The sequence below is a fragment of the Strix uralensis genome, chromosome 21 (assembly GCF_047716275.1).
Source record: "Strix uralensis isolate ZFMK-TIS-50842 chromosome 21, bStrUra1, whole genome shotgun sequence".
NCBI lineage: Eukaryota > Metazoa > Chordata > Aves > Strigiformes > Strigidae > Strix > Strix uralensis.
The window spans coordinates 7,973,247-7,994,971 of NC_133992.1; the positions used below are offsets into that span (position 1 = coordinate 7,973,247).

Here is a 21,725-nt window from a genome sequence, read left to right on the forward strand (position 1 = left end):
TGCCTCTGCCACAGCCACCTGCTGAGAGCCAGAGGAACAAAACAGGCCTGTGGTAGGGGGGGAAATTTTAAAAATAATAAAGGAGAAGAAAAAGAAAAAGGAGATTAGAAATTATAAACGGCAACAGACAACAACAACAACAAAAATACACAGCTTTCTCCTCAAACTGTTCTTTTAGTCCCAACAGCGTCTGCTGTGCAGAGCTCACATCTCAAAATTCACAGCTGCTCAAAAAAACCAAAAAGCTCATGAATTATTTATCCTGCTCAGATCAATCCTTCAGCATGCTGTCAGTGAGGAATCAAAGCCCCAACAAGGCAGGCAGGGGAGGAAGCGGCTTCCAACCCCCCCCCCTCCCCGAGTGGCCGGCGGGTCTGTGGGCTCACGTGCCGCACCTCGCCCGCTTCCCTCCCCATCCCCATCCCTGTCCCCATCCCTGTCCCCAACCCTGTCCCCATCCCCATCCCCCTGCGGCCGCGGTGCCTGTGCCGGCAGGAGCCCTGCACACACGCCTCATTTCTGAGCTGCTTCCAAGACCCTGTGTATTAATAATTGATGGCAAAAGCTTATTTTAAGGCACGTAAGTCACCTTGTTCCCAGGGAGGCTTCTCTCCCTCACCCCCAAATCCAGCCTATTTCCACCAGCATGGCACTACGTGAGGACGCTTTATTCCCGGCTCTGCCTTGCCCATGGTGAATCCATCTCCTGCCTGCAGCCTCTGAAACTCTGAAAATCCTGTACTTCTCACTGCAGCCAGCACCTGCCTCCCCATCGTCTCTTTCCCCCTGCAAAGTGACAGGGAAGTTAAAAAAGAGCAATTGCAAGAGCCAAGGGAAGGAACCGTCCCCACCATTCCCTTCACTTCATTTTACATCATTACTGACAGCAGCGAAGAGCCCAGCACGGTATCTGCCCTCAGAATTTCTCCCTTTCCCACGAGCTCCCCAAACGAGCCCTAATTCACTTGAGGGTCCCTGGAACGCTGCCCCATTCCCAGGGTGAAGTCCTCTCCTCCTGAAAGCGCTGGTTTTGGTCTCTCTGGCTTCCCTGCCCCAAGCCTTGTGCTGTCAGAGCTCTGGTTTCAACCTCCTTCCTACAGCATCTCTCCTCCTAGAGCATCTCTGTTCCCCCCGGACAGACGCAACACTGCTTAATAAGTCCCTGCAAGTTGCTGGGTCTGTCATTAACCACCCTCCTGCTCTCAGTCCAGAGCGGGTTTTGTGATGCCGCTGCAGCTCCGCTTCTGTAAAGCCCAACCACAGCTCAGCAGTGGCAGAGAAAGGCAAGAGCACGCAGCAGCCGGCTGCACCCAGACCCCATCCCCTGCCACACCCGGAGTCCTGCATGAATTTGCCTTTGCACAAGCCCGTTGGCAGGCAACTCACTGCCAAAAAACCAGACAAACTTAATTTCCCACTGCCTTAACCTGCCTGTACCCCACCGAGCAAGGGGCGGTGGGTGCACGGGGCTCAGCTCTTCTACCAGATGCTGCCCCGGCTCCACGCTGTCCCCAGCCAACACCCCCGCCGTGCTCCGGGAGAGCATCCAGTGCAGCCCTGAATTCCCGCAGCACCTTCCCTGGTGCAAAGCCATTTATCACCGCATACAAACAGCTCGCTCGCTAAAGGCCACGCCATGACAAAACGCCAATAAGTGTATTTACATTCAATATGTCCCGCTAATCTGGCCTTCAGAAAGCGTCTGCTGAATCTGTCCTTTCGTTACCGGGCATCACCTCTTTAATCAGTCTCTTGTTACTGATCACAGATTGATTTCAGTTCCAGTAGCCAATAGGTTTTCCTTTTAATTTTCAGCATCACGTTTAATTAAAGCAAGGTGGGTCTGACCCCATCAAATCATATCAAAGTCTGTCTAAGCCCCAGGTGAGTGAAAACACCAGCATAAATTATTGATTAATCTTTGTTCAAATTAATCTATCACTGCCTTTCCCTGGGCAGCACGAGGACGGAGCTCACGAGAGCTTTGTCTTGTGGCGGCTGTTTTGTGGCTGCTCAGGACACCACGGTGTCTCCAGCCAGGGAGGCACAACAAAATCTGGTCCCCAAGAGCATCACATCCCTCACCCCCTTCTCCCAGCAGATCCCAGCCCAGGGACATACCAGGTGCTGGCTTCACCCTGGGAGATGTTGCTGAACTTCCAGAGCTTGTTACCCTCTGAGAGAAGGATGCAAACTGCCGTGAGAAGCAGGATTAAAAAAAATAATTCCTGCTTCTGCACAAAGCCCAGACTAAAGGCCCTTGGGCTGGAAGAACAAGTGGTTTTCCCCTGTCTGGGAGGTTCTGGAACTGAAGGGTTGGTGGGAGCGATGCTTGGGGGAGGGAAACCCTTCTCCCCTGCCCGACCGCCACCACAGATTTCCAAGCGATCAGTGGAAACCACCACAAAGCTCACACCTGGAGGTAGTTTTATGTCAGTGTGCAGAGGAGATGAGGACTGACAAGAGGTGGCTGTGATGGGGGCAGAAAACTGAGCAGGACATGAAGGGAGGTGCCTGCTGCCGCTCAGCCAGACGGCGCTGGCGAGGTTTGCCCCAGGTGAGCGCTGCTGGTGCCAGCCCTGAGCCCGGAGGATTTTCTGCCCCTCTTGGGCTGGGTGAGAGCCTGAGCTCAGAAACAATCCCAAAATGTTAAAAACCAGCAGAGCCTCATAGCGCCTGAGAGGTCGTCTGCAGCTCAGCTGGGGCTGGCTCCACTGCAGCAACCCAAACCCCGAGAGCAAACAGCCTTTCGGATTATGAATAAAGATCGAGCCGAGGCGTCCCTCCTGCTCCCACCGGCAGCCGGCTCTCCTGCCTGAATACTAATTCCCAGTCTAAACTGAGACCACTTAAACGCAGCTTTGGGGACAGGGTCTGGAAGAGGCAATGGTGTATTTGCACCACTGGGGGGAAAAAACAGTTGCTTTGCTGAATCCAGAAAAGTTCTGTTCTTGGAATAAACTTTGGATGCTGCCAAAACCTGAGAGGGGTGAAGGGCTCGATAGAAATAGCTGGAGACTGGGGAGGGATTGCCAACAGCATCAGATCAGCTTGTGAGTCAGCAGCATTAGCTCTCACCTCAACAAGCAATCTGCAAATTGTGCAAATCTGCTTTTCACAGTTCACCTCACCTGCTAAATGGCCTCAGATTTACAGCTTGGGTGTTCATGCTCAAAAATGACTGAGTTAATGAAGAAGTAGAAGGGAGGGGGGGAATTAAAACAAACACACAGGAGTTTGGATTTCATTTGAAGAGACGGCTGCAGCCGTCCCACGCCAGGGTTTATGCCACACAATGTTCAGCTGAGCTCATTTTGCAATTACATTCCCACAAACACCTAAGACCAGTTCCCAAGCCGGGCGTCCCTTTTGCTTCCCTATTTTTCCTCCTGCTTCTGCAGCTGCAGCCCCCATCTGAAGCCCTCGCTGTGCAGGGGGATTCTTTGATCAGGTAAAGATTTCCAATCCTTCTGGATTAAAACTCTTCCGTCATCAAATGCAAACCGGACAAGGGGATCAGTCTATGCAAGGAGGAGATGAAAGGGGCCGTGTTTCCCCTCCCTTTGTAAAGTTGTGAGATCAATACCACCTTTCCAGTGGGATAAAAGAGTCAGCTTGGCTGTGGGGGAGGTTTCCTGGGAAGGAGGAGGCAGGAGGAGAATGAATCGGTGGAATGAGCCACCCCGGGGTTTACCTTTAAAGTATTTTTAGCACCGAACTTGGGAGAAGAAACTGCAACCGAATAGTTCAGAGGAGGACAAATAGAGGACATCTGTGTCTCATGGAGTTACCTTTCTGCAAAGGTCCTCAAAGCAGAGCTGGGGAGCGAAGAGGGAGCTAAGAAGAAGAGAGAAGGTTGCGGCAAACTCAGCTGCTTCGTGAAAGCGTGTGAAAGGAGGATGTTGGCTTTAAAGCATCTCATGGGGTCTCAACCCTTGGCTTTTAGATCTTTAAAAGAAAATCTATCAGCTCTTCGAAAATCTATCAGCTCTGCATGCAGGGCCGTGTGTGGGAAGGTACCTGTTAGTCCCACGTGTCTGAAATCTCGGTGTTCAGAAGCCCTTGGGTGATGCGCTTGATCGTCTTCAGCATTTCATGGAGCTCTGCCACATTTTGGCCCCTTCAGTGCTGTCCTGGTCCCGAGGTTGAACCATCTCTGAGCAAAACACAAGTGTCCACACTTTGCTGCAGGACAGGTTTAATGCCAGTCTATGCATTAGGGGCTTTTCCAGGGGTACAAGCAGTCAGTTACCTTATCCCACAAACTCGGAACGTCAACCCTATTACAATCCTTAATTCAAACAGTGTTTGCTCTCTTTCCAGATAATGTCATCTTAATGTTCTCCAACTGGCTACTATTAATCTTGCACCGCAGACGGACACGTCATTATGAATGGGAGAGTGGAGGGATCTGTAACACAGATTGATCAAGCACGTTATGAAAAAGTGATGTGATTTATGTCTATATTACACCACATATTAGGATATTTCTTTAAGCTTGTCCCTGAGCTAATACAAGCACGTACCCCTCCCCCCCCCCCCCCCCCAACAGCATCGTTCCTATAACTAGCTGTGTAATCAGAGTGTGGAGACATTTAGTGGGGTACAGTTAAATCCTGGTGGGAGAAACACCTTCCTACAACCAGTCAGTGGAAAAGAGGACAGTCCAGGGCACCTCCAGCCTGTACTGGGGACCTGACATCTCCCCTGCCCCAGTGCTGCACAGGGGCTGTCGGGTCTCCCCATGGAGTGACCCCCCCATCCCTCTCCTTGAGTCTGGCCTCCCCTTCCCTCTCTCTCCCCCAGCAATACCAGGCTTCGTTTCCTCTTCCCACTCAATGTCACTGTGAGATGAACACCAAACAGTTCGTCCCTTCTCCTCCCAGACCCCACGGACACCCCGCGGGGCACGCCAGCCCCCAGTGTCCCTAGGCCGTCCCAGAGGTCCCAGGCACCCCCACCTCCTGCTGAGCCTCGGTCCTCCAGCACATCCTGTGCTCAGAGATGGCAGATGACACCCTTGGAGGTGTTTTTAAATCAACAGTGGGATCCAGGCTCTTTGCCCAGACCCATCTCTGACCTCTTACTACTTCAGGGGTTCACAGATGCCTGCCCACGAGCTACCTTTATTTTATTCAGCGTGATAAAGCATTTCCTCTTGTCCTAGAGCATCACCTCATGAGGTTTAACAGCTGCTGCATTCCCTCCCAGAGATCGTTGCATTGCTGCACCCTGGGACCAGTCCAAGATCTATCGAAGCCAGTGGAAAACTCCCATTGACATCAATCAATCCAAGATTAAAAAGGGTTTGTAAAGCCTGTGATCCCTTGGGATGAAAGATAAAAATATAACTATTTTCAAAATTTGCATTTTAAAGAAATCTGATTTTCCATGGCCAATAAAAAAACAGCATTGCCTGTTGTAATGAAAATTAGGAAATCGTTCTACAGACACCGAGCACAGAGGGAAAGCTGCTGAAATCTAAGCAGAAACTTGGAGGATGGAGTGAAGCCCGTGTGCCAAAACCCACTCCTGAACTCACGTTGAAGGATGCTACAAGCCAGGAAACTCTTTAGCACTGATGGCCTTTGAGTGCAATAAGAAAGAACAGCAAATAAACTCTATTTTTTGCAGCTTCCTCGAAATAATGGAGGAAGACGACAAAATGCCAGGTACCCAAATGTGCAAGTTATTTCTTTGCAATAGGAGCCTGAAGAGTAACAGCTTTATCTAAAGCTGGTGAAACAACAGAATTAAAATAGCATTAAACCACACCAAGCGCATGTTACCCTGTGCTAACAGTCTTACAGTTTGGGTTGGCAGCACCAATTTAAAATCAGCTTAAAAATCAGTGGCTTAGAGGTGGGGGGTTTTTTGTTTCTGTTCTTGTTTGTTGGGTTTTTTTTATTTAATTATTTTGCCTTCTGAATGCCCTTTAAAAGCTTTTCTTTTTCCATGCTGTGTCTCTACCAGTTTTCACACAGTGCTTGCGCAGAGCTCTTACAGCGCTGTACTTGGGAAGAATAAAGTAAATCCACTTTTAATCTCAAGGGCTGAAGGTGTTCCTTTTTGTTTATATCACCACTATTTAATGATAAATATTTTCAGCGCTTCTGATAAGCTGGGTGAGGGCGTATCGATTTCTCTACCTTGTGCTGTAAGGTGGCTTGTATTAAAAAATGAGGTAACTCAGCTCTTTTCTAGTTTGGAGCCTGCTAGGAAAAGGCCCATGTTTGACTGCTTTTCAAGTAGTGGTGAACCACCCCCCTTCCCCATCCTCAAGAAAACCCTTTAAAAATGTTCTTAGATAAAAAATAAATACTAACCCTTCTGCTGAGCTTTGTAACAGTCCATTAACAGTAAAACAACCAGAAGAATTATTAACAGCAGCAAAAAAATTGGTTTGGAAACTGAGATGTCAAATGTGGGACTATACACAAGGCTTAGAGCTAGATTTGTGAAGAAAATGTAGTTTTAAAGCCCCTTGAGCAAGTATGGAAATTTCTTTCTTGCAGAGGGCAGTATCCCCTGCACACTTGCAAACTTTACTGGTATCAGCTGCAGTGATATCTGAGAGCTCACCTCTAATTTCCCAGTACAATTAACACAGTTGCCAGCAGAGTTTGGGGAGGACTTTTCTTCCTTACTGATCACCCACTGCTACTTTAACAATAGAAAAAATGTTGTATCCAGTAATTTTAAATGTTTCATAGCACAGCTTCTCCACTCTCTTACATCAGCAATTCGCAGTTTTAATTTCACAGATGTCTGTAATTATGTGAGTACAACGAGGTGCACAGTAAAAACAAAAAGAAAAGACCTTAGCAGCTTTACTTTTTGGCATGTTTTGTTAAATACTCTCAGTTTAATTTCCTCGTGTTTTTCAGTAGGAGAAAAATATTTACTACAAAGAATCTGATTTGAATGTAATCTTCCACGGCTGTTGCCTCAAAACCATGTGCAGTGGTGGAAACTGAGCGGGAAGGTAAGAGCATGAGCGCATCATACATCAGCATCAGCCACTCCTCTCAGTAGTGACAGAGGGGGAATTGTCATCCAACACTCACAGATGAATTCAGACGGTGCCTGCACAGACCAGACCCTTACGTGAAGGACCGGTATTGTTTCACTCCCTCCCCTTAGCTGGGGGGAATATCCGAGTCAGAAAACCAGGTTTTGGGAAATTTAGGAACAAGGGTTTTGGGAGTGCATGAGCGTTTCATCAAAGTCAAGTCACCTCTCGGCTCAAGAGGATTTTATCACAAAAGCAGGATTTATACAAGAGCTGGCTAAAAACTCAAAGAAAGAAAAGAAAATGTAATTAACCCTGATGAGGTCCTGTTTTCGTGATTCTTACTCAAATTTTGGGACCTCCCCTGCCTCTGGCTCACCCTGAGCCCAGGGGCTGGACAGGCTCTTTTACCCCCCTGGGCCCAGCTTTATTCCCCCCAGTGGGATGCAGACAACCGCCAGCCCCTCGGCAGAGCTTTCCTGAGTTGCCATTCTCCACTGACATTTCGCTTTCCTGCAGGTCCCCCGGCGGGTTCCAGCCTCTTCAGCTATAGGAACCGATGACCGGCTGACTCTTTCATCCAGCAGAAAATAAACAGTGTCCACAGGTCACCTCTCCCTGTAGCTGCTCTATAGATTGTTCTGAACCAAGGGGAAGCCACAGCCCCATTGTCATCCCTGAGCCCTGGTTGATGGGACTTCAGCGCATTTAAAAAAAAAAAAAAAGTCTCCTGCTTTCTTCGCAGCATTTTAAAGGAGGATCGTCAACAGTAGCGAGGCTATAAGGAAAAAAAAAAAAAAAGGGCTAAAAATACCTTAATAAAACCAAAATGCATGCAGGAAGTGCAGATGGTGAGAGACAAGGGCATGGCAGCGCTGCACAAGCACAGGCTGCTTCTCCCCACTATCAATTTTATTTTTATACCAAGGCTACAGTGAAATTTCCTGCTAATAATTCTTCACCTGCAGATGCCGAATGAGCAGCTTGTTGTGAAAACTCAATAGCTGAAATGTTGGTACCATGGGTTAAATGTAATTGGGTACATAAATCCCAGCCTGTGTTACTGTTTCATGAGTGTAACCTATAATCACGTTCTCGATGCAAATATTTGTTCTCATGAACTCAAAAGTATCTCGCCATTAATATTTTTCACATATTTGTTGTTTTCTAGAAATATTCCTCAGCTGATTTGCAGGAACTTGTTGGAGATGTTGAAAAACGACAGACCTGAGCATGGTACATCTTTAAACCCAAAATAACCAGTCTCAGGACCTGAGCAAGAAAACATCTCCGTCCTTGATCGCAGCCCTCTGGTTTTCAGCGCAACTTTTTGATCAGCACAAACCCCTCTATGACCAGCTACAAGGACTCTCATTTTAAATTAGCATCATTAACATAAAAAAGTAAATAAAATGAGAAAAGCTCAGCTGTCCCTGGGTTCTCACAATTCAACATACACTAAAAGACCATTTACATTCCTATGCCATACTTCCTGGTTTTTAATCCCCTTTCATTTTTATGACACAAACCTGGTAATCAGGCATTAGTACCACTATTGAGCTTTACAGAGGGTAAAATGCCAGATGATAAAAACCCTCTGGTTGTTGCAAAGGGATACACCCCTGACCTCCCAGAGGGTTCATCGCTCTCCCCGTTAACAAGGACCACATCTGGAGATGTCTCCTGTTTTGATCACTTGGTTTTAAAAGGGAAGAAAAAAAAAAAGACAAGCTCAAAAATTCTAACAAGTTCACGACACACACACGTCTTTATAGGAGCTAATTATCTGATATTGAAATCAGAGTCCCTCAAAGCAAGAGAGGTGACACAAACCCCAACAACTCTGAGCCAGCTTTGTTCACAGAACAGCCAACTCCATCCGTACCCCGGCTGCTTCCGACCAACAAACGACCATGGGCAAAACAGCCGAGTTCTGATGCAGAGAAACCCAAAGCCATCACTTCCCCTGTTTACTTGCAGAAAATCTCCTCTTCTGAAGGACACCAGGTGCGTTTAGGAGAACAAAAGCCCTGCCTAGCAATGGTGCATTTGTGATAAACCAGGGGAACTGGAGGCTTTGGCATGGGCTGAGAGGTTCAACCCTGACAGAGCCAGTTCCCACACGGAGCTGGGGGAGGGAGTCCGGCACATGGATTAAGGTGTAAATTCACTCATGAAACCTGCATTGGGAGCCAGCTTTGAGGTTGATCTGTCACCCTATTGCATGTATCTGAATTAAATCCATAGGATGAATCCATACTGAGGTCAGACAGGCAGAGGTGCAGGCAGCAATAGAAAGATTTGAGGTTTCCACGCAGCGGTGGGTAACAGCTATTGAATCAGACAGCTGAGCCTCCCGCTTAACCACCTCGCTGCAAGCACGTGGAGCCGCATCTCCCACCTCCGGGGGCTCGGCTCTGTGGGTGTGTTGGTGCAGAGCAAAGAGCAATTGATTCCCAGCTAGTTACTCATAGGAAGACTAGTCACAGGGTGGTTACAGAGGTGTAAAGACGCCTGGTCCTGGCACTGTCTTTATGCAAACCCTGCATCCACAATGGCCTGGTTCCTTTGGAAGGTTTTGTTCGTCCTTGTAATTCACAGATCTGGAGACATCAGAACAAGCAGTCGAGCCGACGCTCAGCATGAGGATCCTTGATACATGCTGCAGTTCATTTGTGCTCTCACAGCTCTGTGCTACCTAAAGGACCAGCACCCAAGACAGGACTGCACCATCACTGGACAATGCAGGGCTCTAAGGCTTCCAGTGAGACAAATATCCTGATGTTTAAGCTGCATTTTTACCTTGAAAAACAATTTTCAAACCCACAGAGCGATTCTCACAAGCCTCACTGAAAACACATGTACTGGGTTTGCAAGAAAGATGCTTTTACCCACCTGCCAGCTCTGGGATTCAGGTCAGATGAATTTCACTTTACCATCATCATCGCTTAAAAATGTTCTACAAGAGAGACTGGGTCTCACGTATACTTGCAGGAACTGTTACGGTTTTCGGAGCACGCAGGCAGCAGCGTGTGTGAAACCTGATGAGCACAGCCTGGTACCCAGAGCCCAAGTGCTGTAGGTATGGCCAGGGGCGCTGGGCTGCGCAGTGGGCTTCCTCTCTTCTCCGTAAATTTAAGGCTGTTGGGAGAAATCAAAGAGAAAAGGCAAGTACCCTGAATCTTCTCTAAGCCCTTCTCCAAAAGCTTGGCCAGGAATCAGTCTGGCTTTGAAACAAGGGACTGTACCTAGCACTTCCCGCACTCTCTTATTACATTTTCTTGGTTAATATTTTAATGTGGATTGCTCTCAGTGGTGTGTAGCTCCCAATTAACCTAGGGACTAATTCAAAAAATGTATTTGTTTCCAAGTAGACATTAAAAACTTCATAAGACGGTAACAAATATACAAGAAAGGGAAGAGAACTAAAAGGCTTTGGTTAGAAAATTAAAGTTGTTTGCCATGGCTTGATGGCTTAATCAGTCGATCAATATTGTTCACAGGGCAGGCAGGGAGGGAGCCATGAGCGGTGATGAAAAATGCATGAGGGGACAAGGGAGACCTGGGAGTAGAAAATTAAAAAGTCAGCCTGTTACATTTGTCCAATATTGGCAGAGAAATTAAAGTGGTTTGGGGAGGGGTGCTGGGAGGGAAGACGGGAGCCAGCTGCAATACACACTGCATATCTGCTGCGGGTTCCCTCCACGAGAGAAACTTTCACATTAATTAAGTTGCTTTCTTAGCAAAAAGATGGATTTTGTAACCTTTAGCACTCGCAAGCGCCACAAGCACAGTAGGTGGGGTTTGCACATGGGAAAATAAAATGGGATTTCTTCACATCAGGGATGCAATAGGAGACTGCCTGTTCTGATTAGGGTAAGTGACACCAAGATGATCCTGAACAGGGCGAGGCAATGCACTTTTCCTGCAGTATGAGGTGAGATTAATGTATCATTGTGCTATAAACAACAATGCTGGAACGATGCAGCTCTGTTACACACACAACCCCAGCCACTAAAAGCAGCATTGTTTGTGCATGTAGAGTATTACTGTTTCCTTTTCTCTCTCTCAAATTTGGCTGCTGCTGATTCTGCAGTGGCGCTTGCCTTGCAAAAATAAGTTATCAGGAGAAATGCAGTTCTCGAAGATGCTCTGGAAGAGGTGAGAGCCAGCCACTCTTCAGGGATCACAGTCCTTGCTGTTTGCCTTAAAGATCTGAGTGGTTTAAAAAGCTGCAACAAACTCCAACAATAAAAAAAAAAAAAGCAAGGTTGCTCATCCTGCAATTAAAACTGCTTTTTGCCACCCATCCTTTTTAACTAAGGGTGAAAAATTATACTGTCCAGTATCCAAGCTACAAAGCTGAGGGAGAACACCAAAGTGCTGTATGGTGAGAACGCCTTTTTAATTAGAAGTGATGCCCAGTTTCTGTTCCTCACACTCAGGACCCAGAGCAAGCTTCTGCTTGCCTTGGAAATCCACATCTCAGCAATAATCAGACACTGGCCACCCAGCATTCAGACTCCCAGCACAATAAAGCACATACTGCATCCAAACTGCTGAAATTTATAAGCTTTAGAAGAATTTAGACAGTTGAATTCCACTCCCCAAAATGGAAATATTCCAACCTGTTGCACTTCAAGGTTTGCTGGGATAGAAGTCACCGCTTCTCCCAGGGCCTCTACGAGGGGAGCAGATTCCCTCCTACTGCGGTTTGCAGGGGGAATGTAAGTGACAAACAGGTTTGCGTTACACTTCTGTAAGACAATTATTTTTTTACTGAGGTACCTACAGTGAATTTTATGACTCCCCATCAGGCTCGCCAATTACAGGTTTAAAATTTCAGGCTCAATTAACACACCGACTGGCTGATGCTGTTTTCTGCAACTAATTATCTCCAGGTGCCAAGACATGATTCCACATACAATACTTCTGTGAACTTCAGGATTTGCTTTCTACACCATTATTTAAGTATAAACAGAACGGAGCAGACAGCAGTGCCTAAAGCAGGCTGGATACCGTATTATGACCTTTTTATTAATACAAAAAAAATGCTTACACTATCAGAAACCCAGGCCGCCTAATTAGTACAGTAACGGGACAGATAGCAGGGCCGTTTATTTACAAGGCTCGCTCTCATCTAAGATGCACACATTGTTCTGTCTTGGGTGATCTTTGTACCGAGAAGGCTACCTGGGTCAACTAACAGCACGAAAAGTTTTCATTAGGTAGTTCAACTGCAGCTGGATTTGAAGTAGCCATTATCCCTCTGCTACAGCAATGTTTCTGTTTGGTGATTGGGAATAATAAAAAAGTTGAAAAAAAAAAAATCAGATCTCACCAACACCCTCACACAAATATCCGCTCATTCTTCATACAGTGTTGTGCCTCCAAAGGAAGCCCTAAACGCGTATTTTCTTTCAAGTTTCTCTCTCTTTTATACGAGCCGGCCTTGCATGGATTTCTGTACCTAGAAAGCTGAAATTCCCACATCACACTCTGTCCTCGCAGGAAGGAGCTGTGTCTTTGGGAACTCAGTCTTTTATGTTACCAGCAAACACAGTTAATTTAGTACCACACAAGTACAGGGTGAGACTCAAGTTTCTTCATTTTTCAGCTTCCACAGCTATGAAATGGGCTGTTCCATAAATGCTGTAGGTTCAGATTAAATTAAACAAGCGCTTTAAAATCTCTGAACACCTTATTTCAATTGGCTGCTAAAAAAAAAGGCTCCCTTCCCTTCCTGCTCTGTTTTTGTGTCCTGCCCACCCCCTTCATTTTATTAAACGCGACAACTTCACTCAACATTCCTTGCTGAAAACCAAACCAAACTTTGCCATCACCAAAACTTCTGAGAGGGGCATCTTTTCTTTCTGCAACAGAAGCTTTTCACACAGGCAGAAGGAACCTCAAAATTAGGCTGCAGCACTACACCTTAACGTCGATTTATTTGAAAATTGAGTGACAAAGCGTCTCCAGACCTCTCCTTACCAGCTCCCAAAAGCCAGCTTGTTACTGAAGCCTTTGTGGCTTGTAAAGGTAACGAGGGTGTGCTAGTGGGAATGACAGTAGAATTAATCACATTGGCTGTCAGGAGGTGACAGATGAAACATATAGTCCTCTAGAAAATACCCAAGAAGACACTTAACCCACTACGGCCCCAGGCCAGTGAGCATTCAGCTGGACAGGACCAGGGACCTTCCCGATCTTTGGGTAAAGGAAAAATGGCTGAGGCTCGTAGGAGCTGAACGCTCCCATCCATTCTAAGTGCAACAATTACTGGGAGGGATCTTACTCTTCACTGGCATGTGGCATGTAAATTTTAAAATATTTAGGAAACATGCTGTATCTGTCTGCACTGCAGAAGCTGTGCTTTAGGGCTGAATTATTTTACTACTTTCAGTTTTAAAACATGATGAATTATACAGTCGCTGCTCATCACACATTTTCTAACCACTTAATACATGCAGATTTTGCTAACATTTTCATTACAATTTTAGTACAGGGAAACATCTGTTTCCCCCCCGCCTTAGAAAGTACATTGCATCTTCCAAGCTGCCACATGCCTTTGAAATTCCATGTTTAATCAGCGCCATAATCTCTTCCACAAAAAACCCCAGTACTCAGATAAGCAGCGTTGCAACAACACACCCCCATCATATCAGCATGCATGTTTAAATGTTTCCAGTTTTTCTAAAGAAAAGAGCAGCACTGAAAAATCAACACCAAACCCAAGGATTTTGTTGATCAAATAATGAAATGAATAGCGCAAATTCTGGAATACAAAATTTATTTCAAGCTTATAAAAGTCTTGCAAATTCTGTCACAAAACACAAACTGTACAGAGATATTTTCATTAAGGTTTAGAATAATGATTATTACTGTCAGATCTCCCCAGACACATAATTTCAGCTCAGAAGCATCAAGCGATCACACACAGCTTCTTACCATCTTCTTTGAAATACATTAGTCTCACATGGGCCTTGCAGACTGATGGCTTTTAAAGAGTCAAATGTATTAGTGCGACCTCACTACTTAGTACAGGATGAAAGGTTCAGAAACGGAACCACCTATTAAACTATCAGCTCTCTTCCAAGCCCGACAGATTGTTCACTCCTCGTGTTATCAACAGCTGGGCTACTATTGCCTGCAAGTGTCATGAAAAGCTTCAAGTGTTCGGAAATCCCTCCATGTGGGTGGCAGGCCATCCTGCAGAAACTTTCCGCAGCGCTGGCACGGAGCCTGGAACAGCTTTATGTAACTTCTTAACCAGGTCTAAAAGGAAAAGGGAGAGAAATTAAGAAAACTGGATATGGATGTTCCCCTTTGTCATCATTCTTGTCAAACAGCAATAGCAAGGACAGAGAATGTACTTTGGCGAGGCCCCAGTGAGGTATACAGTGATTTTATAAACAGAAGCATGCTGAAGATTACAAGGTCACTGTATAGCTGAATTCCCACTTTATTAATAATCTTCTGCTTTTTTAGTCACTTAAGCAAATTTGTTAATAGAAATTCATGCACTCTGAGCAGGAGGTATTCACAGCTAGAGAATCATGATGGAAGGCGAGTATTGTAACGCTCCTCATATTTTTACTGGAGTATAATTGTTCTTGATGGGTACCGTCTTCAACGAAATATTGGTTTGTCTCTTTCTATGATCATCTATCACACCCCTGCTGCAATCACACTGCAATGGTTTGAACTCTCCATAGCTGAAGATGTAAGGACTTTCACAGCGAGCTACCTAACTTCCTCTCTAAATGCAATTTTAAGATCAATACTCATTGGTCATAGAAATACTGTACCATTTTAAATCTGATTACACTGATAAAAATATATATGTAAAAGGCTAGTGCTGAACAACACAGAGAAAGTTCAGGTGTTCCTAGGTAAAGTTCCTGCCTCTAAAGTGGATTGTTCCCATTGTCATACATAGCAAAGAGCATTACTTAACTCAATTCCCAACTCAAGGAGATAGACAACTAAAAAAACACCTAGACCAGCAGATTTATACTGTGAAGGATGCACATGAATCTTGTCATTTAAAGTCCTATTGAATTACATCGATAAGAGAAAATTGTTCTCTGAAGAAGAGGTCAGCCGAGTTTATTGAAACAAATCCTTCCATCTTCATCAGAGCCTTCTCTATAGCAACCGAAGCTTTGGCCGTCAATAACTCTCCTCCAAAAGAACTAGATCTTCTCTGGGTTTAGCAGTAAATATGGGGACAAGGGCAACAGAACACTACAAGTAAATTGCTGTTATTTTCTTCAGCTTGGATGGGCTTTGCTTGCACTACAGAGAAATCGAATTTTCTGAACCATAATACAAAAATAGGTAAATGAAGTTAAATTGTGCACTTGAGACATCTGTTGAAAGAGAAGGAAAAAAAAAAGTGTTCTTCATTCTCATCAGAAAATTAGGGCTTCACTACATCCTGTCGTGTGGATTGCACAACTGACATGTGAAAGGACCAACATATTGACACTTCTGGTGTACATCTCGTTTCGCTTTGTTAAAAGTTTTAGTAGTGTTTTATCAAATCAATAAGGCAGAACCATGGCTTAAACAAATGTGCTACCCATTCTATTAAACATTAATTATCAGAAACATGCTGAAACATGGATTTGACCATTAAGAGTTGCTTTCACCTTTCAAAACTATTATTTTAAGATACACTCTAAGGGAAGAGACCTTTGCAAATCTCTCATCTTAGGGGCTTTTTTATTAAATAAACAAACCCGCACAGAAGGGAGTCTTAATGCCTTTAATTTCCACTGTGTAATGTCATATCAAAGACCCAATGCTCCTGTACACACCTAAAGATCGTGAACGGCAAAATTAGGTGTTTGTTTTTAAAAGCCTCAGTTACGCTGCTCCAGGTGAAGGGGTAACATAATGGAAGTTAAGTGAAGGGAAAAGTCTGAAGAGCAGAGAACTCTCCCGAAAGCCTCCTTTGGAAGACTGCAGCAGAGACAACAGCAAGACTCCCCGCTGCCAAAATTCATCTTGGTAGAAGGAATTCTGAATTGTAGACCCTTGTTCTCACCTTCTGAATAACAGGGCTGCTTAAATACATGCTGTATCATAAATAAAGTTCTAAATACAAGCAGAATTAAAGGTGATAAACTTAAATCTGCATATCAAGGTAGAGCAGTATTTGATTAATTTTCTTCAGTAAGAAAACAGCAGAATACTTCAGTAAGCATTTCCTTGATTCCCAAAACCACCTGCTGTTGTGCTGGGCGAGTACATCCAATTCCTTAGGAACAAAGTTGGGGCTGAAAGTGGATGCAGCAAAATGAACTTTTCCCAGTCACGTTCCTCCCTCTCATCGTTCTCCAAATAACTCTCATCAATTCCCATACTGGGCAAGCTGACAAGCGAGCTGCCTCAGCTGGAACACACTACCTGGGAGTCTTCTCTACGGGGGAACTTCCAGTGGAGCAGACTTTCTACATACAGAACTCGAGTCCTTGCACAGTATGAACAGTGTGAAAGGGTTGGACCATAGCAAAGATTTTGGTTGAGAGAGTGACCCGGCGTAGCTCTGCAAATGGGAATTATCAAGCAAATATTGAGATCTGTGACAGAAGAACCATATACAGCTCAGTCTTCCAACAACAATTATCCCACGGTAATGAGAATGAGCTCTTCACCCTTGGCCAGGCAGCAGATGCAAAGAATTACAGTCATTCTCAACTGTCTAGCTTATTTAAATAGGGGAAATGACAACTGCATCAGAACTGCCTAACGTCAATCACTATAAGCATGCTGAAGTCTGTCTGGAAAAATGTATTTTCCAATACACTTACCATGAAAGATCTGACTACCACATCTGGCATCTGAGGCAGCTGGTAGTGCAATAGCGCAGTGGTCGCATGATCTGTCACCTGTATCAGACAAAAGGAGAATATACGCTTATTCATCCTGTGTTTCAGGCCAAGCAGTGTTAATCGGCAAGAAAACAGTATAAATTCCATGGGAAAGTAGCAAACCAAGGATTACATGGCTGTGATGACATTCTCAAAGTAATTCTGGGTACTTTTTGACAGCTAGCTTCCATTCCCTCTGCCAACTTCAGATAACAATCAGCTGAAGCGATCATGATAAGTAACTTTGTAAGCATACAGTAAAATCAAACACAACTTTGGAAGTTCATAAACATGATAAAAGCTAATAGTGTTGGTAAAAGAATCTGGATTGGTAGCTAATGTGAGCCAAGTATGAGGAAGGTGTCCAGCTCTATGCTACATGGAACAATAGAAAACTAACAGGCTCCGCTTCCCACTTTGGACTACCGACCCAGCTGTGAAAAGGGGAAAAAAAAAAATATCTTCTGTACCATATAAAAGCGTCCATAAGCAAATAATTTGCCCAAGTTTCAAATGTTTACAGCATAAGAGCAGAATCTCTGTTTCTGTGATTGAAATCCCATGTATTCTGTGAAATCATAAACAAGCAAGGTCACCAAACAAATTATGTCAGAGGAAAGCACTTTGGTTTTCTATGATGATTTGCTCAACAAAAGAAGAAACATTGTCAATAACCTAGCTAAATTAAATAGTTCTGGAAGACTAACTTATAAGAACAGAAGTTAAGACTTTTAAAAAAAAAAAAAAATCCCAAAGCTTTGTGTTTGGTTTTAGTGGGGGGGGGGGGGGGAAAAAAAAAAAAAAAAAAAGAAGCCCAAACCAAAAACCATCCTGTCCCCCTTCCAATAGGATAAAATACTGTGAATTTAAACTGCACTTTTACAGAAAAAGGAGTACACTCTCTCCATTTTTTTATGGGGAAACTTAAAACATTTAACTCTTATAGTCCTATTTCAGGTTGCTTATGTTGAACAAACAGGAATTGAGCTCTCAGTTTCATTTCCTCTGAAACCAGAAATCAATTAATATGGTTATGGTTTATAAATACTTGCATTAGTAAAAGATTTCTGATAGAAACCTTTTTAATTTCCCAGACAGAGCCATAACAATATCTTACATCTGGGAATTACAGCTAGACAGAATACATATAAAATATGTATTTATAACAACAAGAATAATTAAAGAAAAAAAAAATCAGGAAAACCAACCAATGCTTTGATAGTGGGTTTTTTTGTTTTGTTGTTGTTTTTTGGGGTTTGTTTGGTTTGTTGGTGGGTTTTTTTTTTTAAATTCACTACCATTTTTAAATGATTCTGGAAGGGGGCAGTTTCTGACAGCTACGATACAATTCACTAACAGCATGCAGCCTGTCAGCTTCCCAAGTTATTAGCACAGTCAACACCTTGCTGCTTCTCAGAAGTTCTAGGTTTAATGCAGAAATTCTTGGCAAAATTCTTTGGGCTGGACTATTAAAGAACTCAAGACAACACAACCGTGAGAGCTTTTTCACATCTTGTAACTTGTAAATCTATTAACGGTCCTTACCAGTAATATCAAAGCATCCAACAAACTACGTGATTGTCTAGTTAGTGATTAAATTGTATTTTCTAGTTTTAACATGGAGAAATAGTGCTCTTCTCAGGGCTTGTCTATATACTATAGTAAATTTTGAGTAAGATAAAGTGTGAACTGAAATTACAATTGCTATTCCCAGCTAACTCCACTTGTTCCTAATTCGTATTTAGCCTAATTCAGCAATGTGAATTGTGCTGAAGCACTCAAACTTTCACTGGAGAAAGGGAGGCTCATGCTTGAAGCTATTCAGGGAGGTGAATCTGTAAAAGATATATTCCTGAATAAACCCATGTATAGACAGGCTCTAATTCACACCATACAAACTTCCTCCGCAGAACACTACATCAAATCAGTCTGTCCTACACTGAATCCAGTTTAAGTTACACTACAATTTTAGAAACAGATTCTGCTCCCCATCATTTGGGCACAACTAACTCCAAAAGCAGCTCCATTCAGCATGAATAAGGACATGTGATTCTGACATTTGGAAGGAAAAACTTTTGGGACCATGCACCTCCTGGTGAGTTTGCAAAAATATCCACAAAATGGACCTCAGTCTGCTTAAGCCATTTATATGTTACCATACAAAAAATATAATATTAGAAAGAACAGGATTAACATTGCATTAATAGCACAGCATAACTCAAATCAGTCATTTCTTTTAAACACATCTCATGTAGAGTTCAGAAATGACTGTAATCCAAGCCCTACCAGCTATGTGAATTTTTTTCTTTTAAGATGGTTCTTTTATAGGATAGTACCAGACATGTCAAAGAATAGAAAGTTCTGAAGATATTTATGAGCAGCCGCTCTCCTTCTGCTGTATTCCTACTTCTAACAAACTGTATTTTTTTTTTTCCTGAACAACAAAGTTGTTTTCTCTTGGCACTGAAGAAAGTTGCTTAAAAAAATACTGCTATTAACAAATTTAAATTGACTGGCCACTTTGGCAAAGTTGCACATATGCTGTTCCTATTGTAATGCAAAGCTAATGAGATTCCACAGGGAGATAAAAGCCATCCCAGCACTGCTAGAACACTAATAATGTTTTCTGAACAAAAACGAGGCGATTTCTACCATAAGCAAGTGTTGATAAAGTGCTTCTAAAAAAGATCAAAGTGGGTGTCAAATCTGAGGAAGAGGAGTAGGGGAATAACACCACCCCCCCCCGGCCCCCAATCCAGAAAAGAACATGATGTCAAACAGCAAAGAGCTGGGCAAATCATAAACTGGCCAGTGCACGGGAGCAAAGGAAGAATTAAACCCCCCCAAGATAACAGAGATGATGAGAGAAAGCACAAACTGGCCAAGATTAAAAAAAAAAAAAAAAGGGGGGGGGGGGCAGAAAAAAAAGAGGAAGGAAAAAAGAAAAAAAAAAGATCAATACCTAACTTTACTAATGGCAATACGATTTCACACCAAAGCAAAGCAAAACAAACTGCATATGCGCCAGCTCACTTAAGGGACACACTTTTTCTTCCAGCCAAGTTGGAATCACTAACTAATTTATTCTGGGTGTAGGATGACATTTTGTACATTTCAGGGCTTTATTTTATTAACTTCACTTTTATTGCTCTATCTTACCTACTGCTAAGTTATCGTTCACTTTCTAATTTCTCTACCTCTTTTTATATGAGAACATATTCAGAAGAGCACACATTGATTGGGATAGCTGTTGCTCTGGATCTTGAAATAGATTTTCAAGAGATCTTGCAGAGAAGCTCAATATTTCACAATTCATATATTGAAAAGCACTTGGAATTTTTGTCTGAAAAAAAGGCAAGACAAAGCAATCTCCTGAAGCACAATTCTGCTAAATAAAATAGCTATTGTTTAACTAAGCACTTTGAGAGAGAGCAAAACAGACTTCAGTTGCATGGAAAAAAAATAAATTCTGGCAAAGAGACTCAATTTGAACAAGAAAACTTCCCTTCTTGTTAACAGTTAATTATATTGCCTGAGTTGTTTTTTTTTTTTTCCCCCTCCTTTTCACTTCCAAATTCAAGTTGACTACAACCATGTACTACTTAAACGCATCTCTGCTCCCTTGTCTCGGGCACTGTATACATCAGGAATACAAAACAGACTGATACTGGATCAAACCTAATCTTCACCGTGACTTTGTGCAAATTAAATCCCACGTATTTGTCACTCTTGGCGAACAACCAGGCCCCAGCAAGCGAGCAGGGCTGTCTGGGTACTGGCCCGCTGTGAGAAACTACCTGCTGAGCCCACACCGCTGCTCTGCCACTGAGTGGGGAGACACGGGCTCCTGACTTCCCTCTCGCAGCCGACTGCTCAGCTTGCCTGCTCGGTAGAGTTATAAATAGCTCATGAGACCAACACCCAGAGATGAGGAGAAAATAAAGTCCCTGTTATTTGTCTCAACTGAGCCAACATCAGTCATTTTTAGAGCATTTCTTTACCCGCTTGATAGTACTGCTCTGCTGAAATGTGCTTTCCAAAGGTGACACACCCAAAAAATGGCATTATTGGGCCTTAATGACACTTGTTAGTCATAGAGCATTCCCAAAACTGAAAATTCATTAAAAAAAGGCATTGTACAATTCACAGGTTGAGAAAGCTGAACAAGTGCTTCCTCTAACTGGAATAAGAAGCACCAAAGCAAAGACCTGTGGTATAGCTCCACCATAGATTAGGTATGTTCCATAGATATATGAAGCTATACCTTGCATAAAAACTAAAACATAAAAACACAAGCATCACACAACTGAATTATAGAAGCTGTCTCTCTCTCCTAGTATTTTATCTCACTGACAGTAAATATACTTTTCAAAAGTAGGTACAAACTTCCTTTAAGAGTCATAACTTTCCTTGCCACTTATTTATTGGTTTATTCCCTCAAGTATGGCACTGACAACTCCATCTAATATAAAGGGATTCTCTAAATCCCCTGAAAGTTTTTTAATTTTTTTTTGAACGCTACTAAGTTCATGGCCTTAACAGCAGGCTGTAGCAATGAGTTCTGAAGGATGATCACAGCACTGATAGGAAAAAACAAAAAACAAAAAAGTTATTTTATTAGTGTTTAGACCTCTTATAGCATGGAAAACTGCACGAGTGCCTTTGTTCATTTCCAAGGATTCCCATTACTCAATCTTCTCTCCAGGACCACGTTTGAGTCTCTCTGGAGGGAACCTGGTGCACAGAAGCCGGTGCCCAAGCGGCACTCGGAAGGATGATAAATGGTGCCTCTACGAACAGGCACTGATGGAACTCCACAGAAACCCTTTACACAC

At 43.6% G+C, this 21,725-nt stretch overlaps 1 protein-coding gene and 1 long non-coding RNA gene across 3 annotated transcripts in view; both read right to left on the bottom strand.

Moving 5' to 3' along the window:
* Nucleotides 1-4,035: 4,035 nt before the first annotated feature.
* LOC141953178 (uncharacterized) lies at nucleotides 4,036-5,254 on the bottom strand. Its single transcript, XR_012631876.1, has 3 exons — nucleotides 5,176-5,254; nucleotides 4,253-4,411; nucleotides 4,036-4,156 (listed from the first exon to the last, which is right to left on the bottom strand). It is a non-coding gene; the product is annotated as an uncharacterized LOC141953178 (long non-coding RNA).
* An 8,531-nt stretch (nucleotides 5,255-13,785) lies between these two features.
* The window catches only part of MED27 (mediator complex subunit 27), a 93,966-nt gene continuing 86,026 nt past the window's right edge, over nucleotides 13,786-21,725 (bottom strand). For both annotated transcript variants that reach the window (XM_074891102.1, XM_074891101.1), the window contains 2 exons: nucleotides 16,831-16,908; nucleotides 13,786-14,287 (listed from right to left, as the gene is read on the bottom strand). In XM_074891102.1, the coding sequence (XP_074747203.1) occupies nucleotides 14,153-14,287; nucleotides 16,831-16,908 (213 nt within the window). In that variant the 3' untranslated portion in view covers nucleotides 13,786-14,152. The remainder of the gene's footprint in view (nucleotides 14,288-16,830; nucleotides 16,909-21,725) is intronic.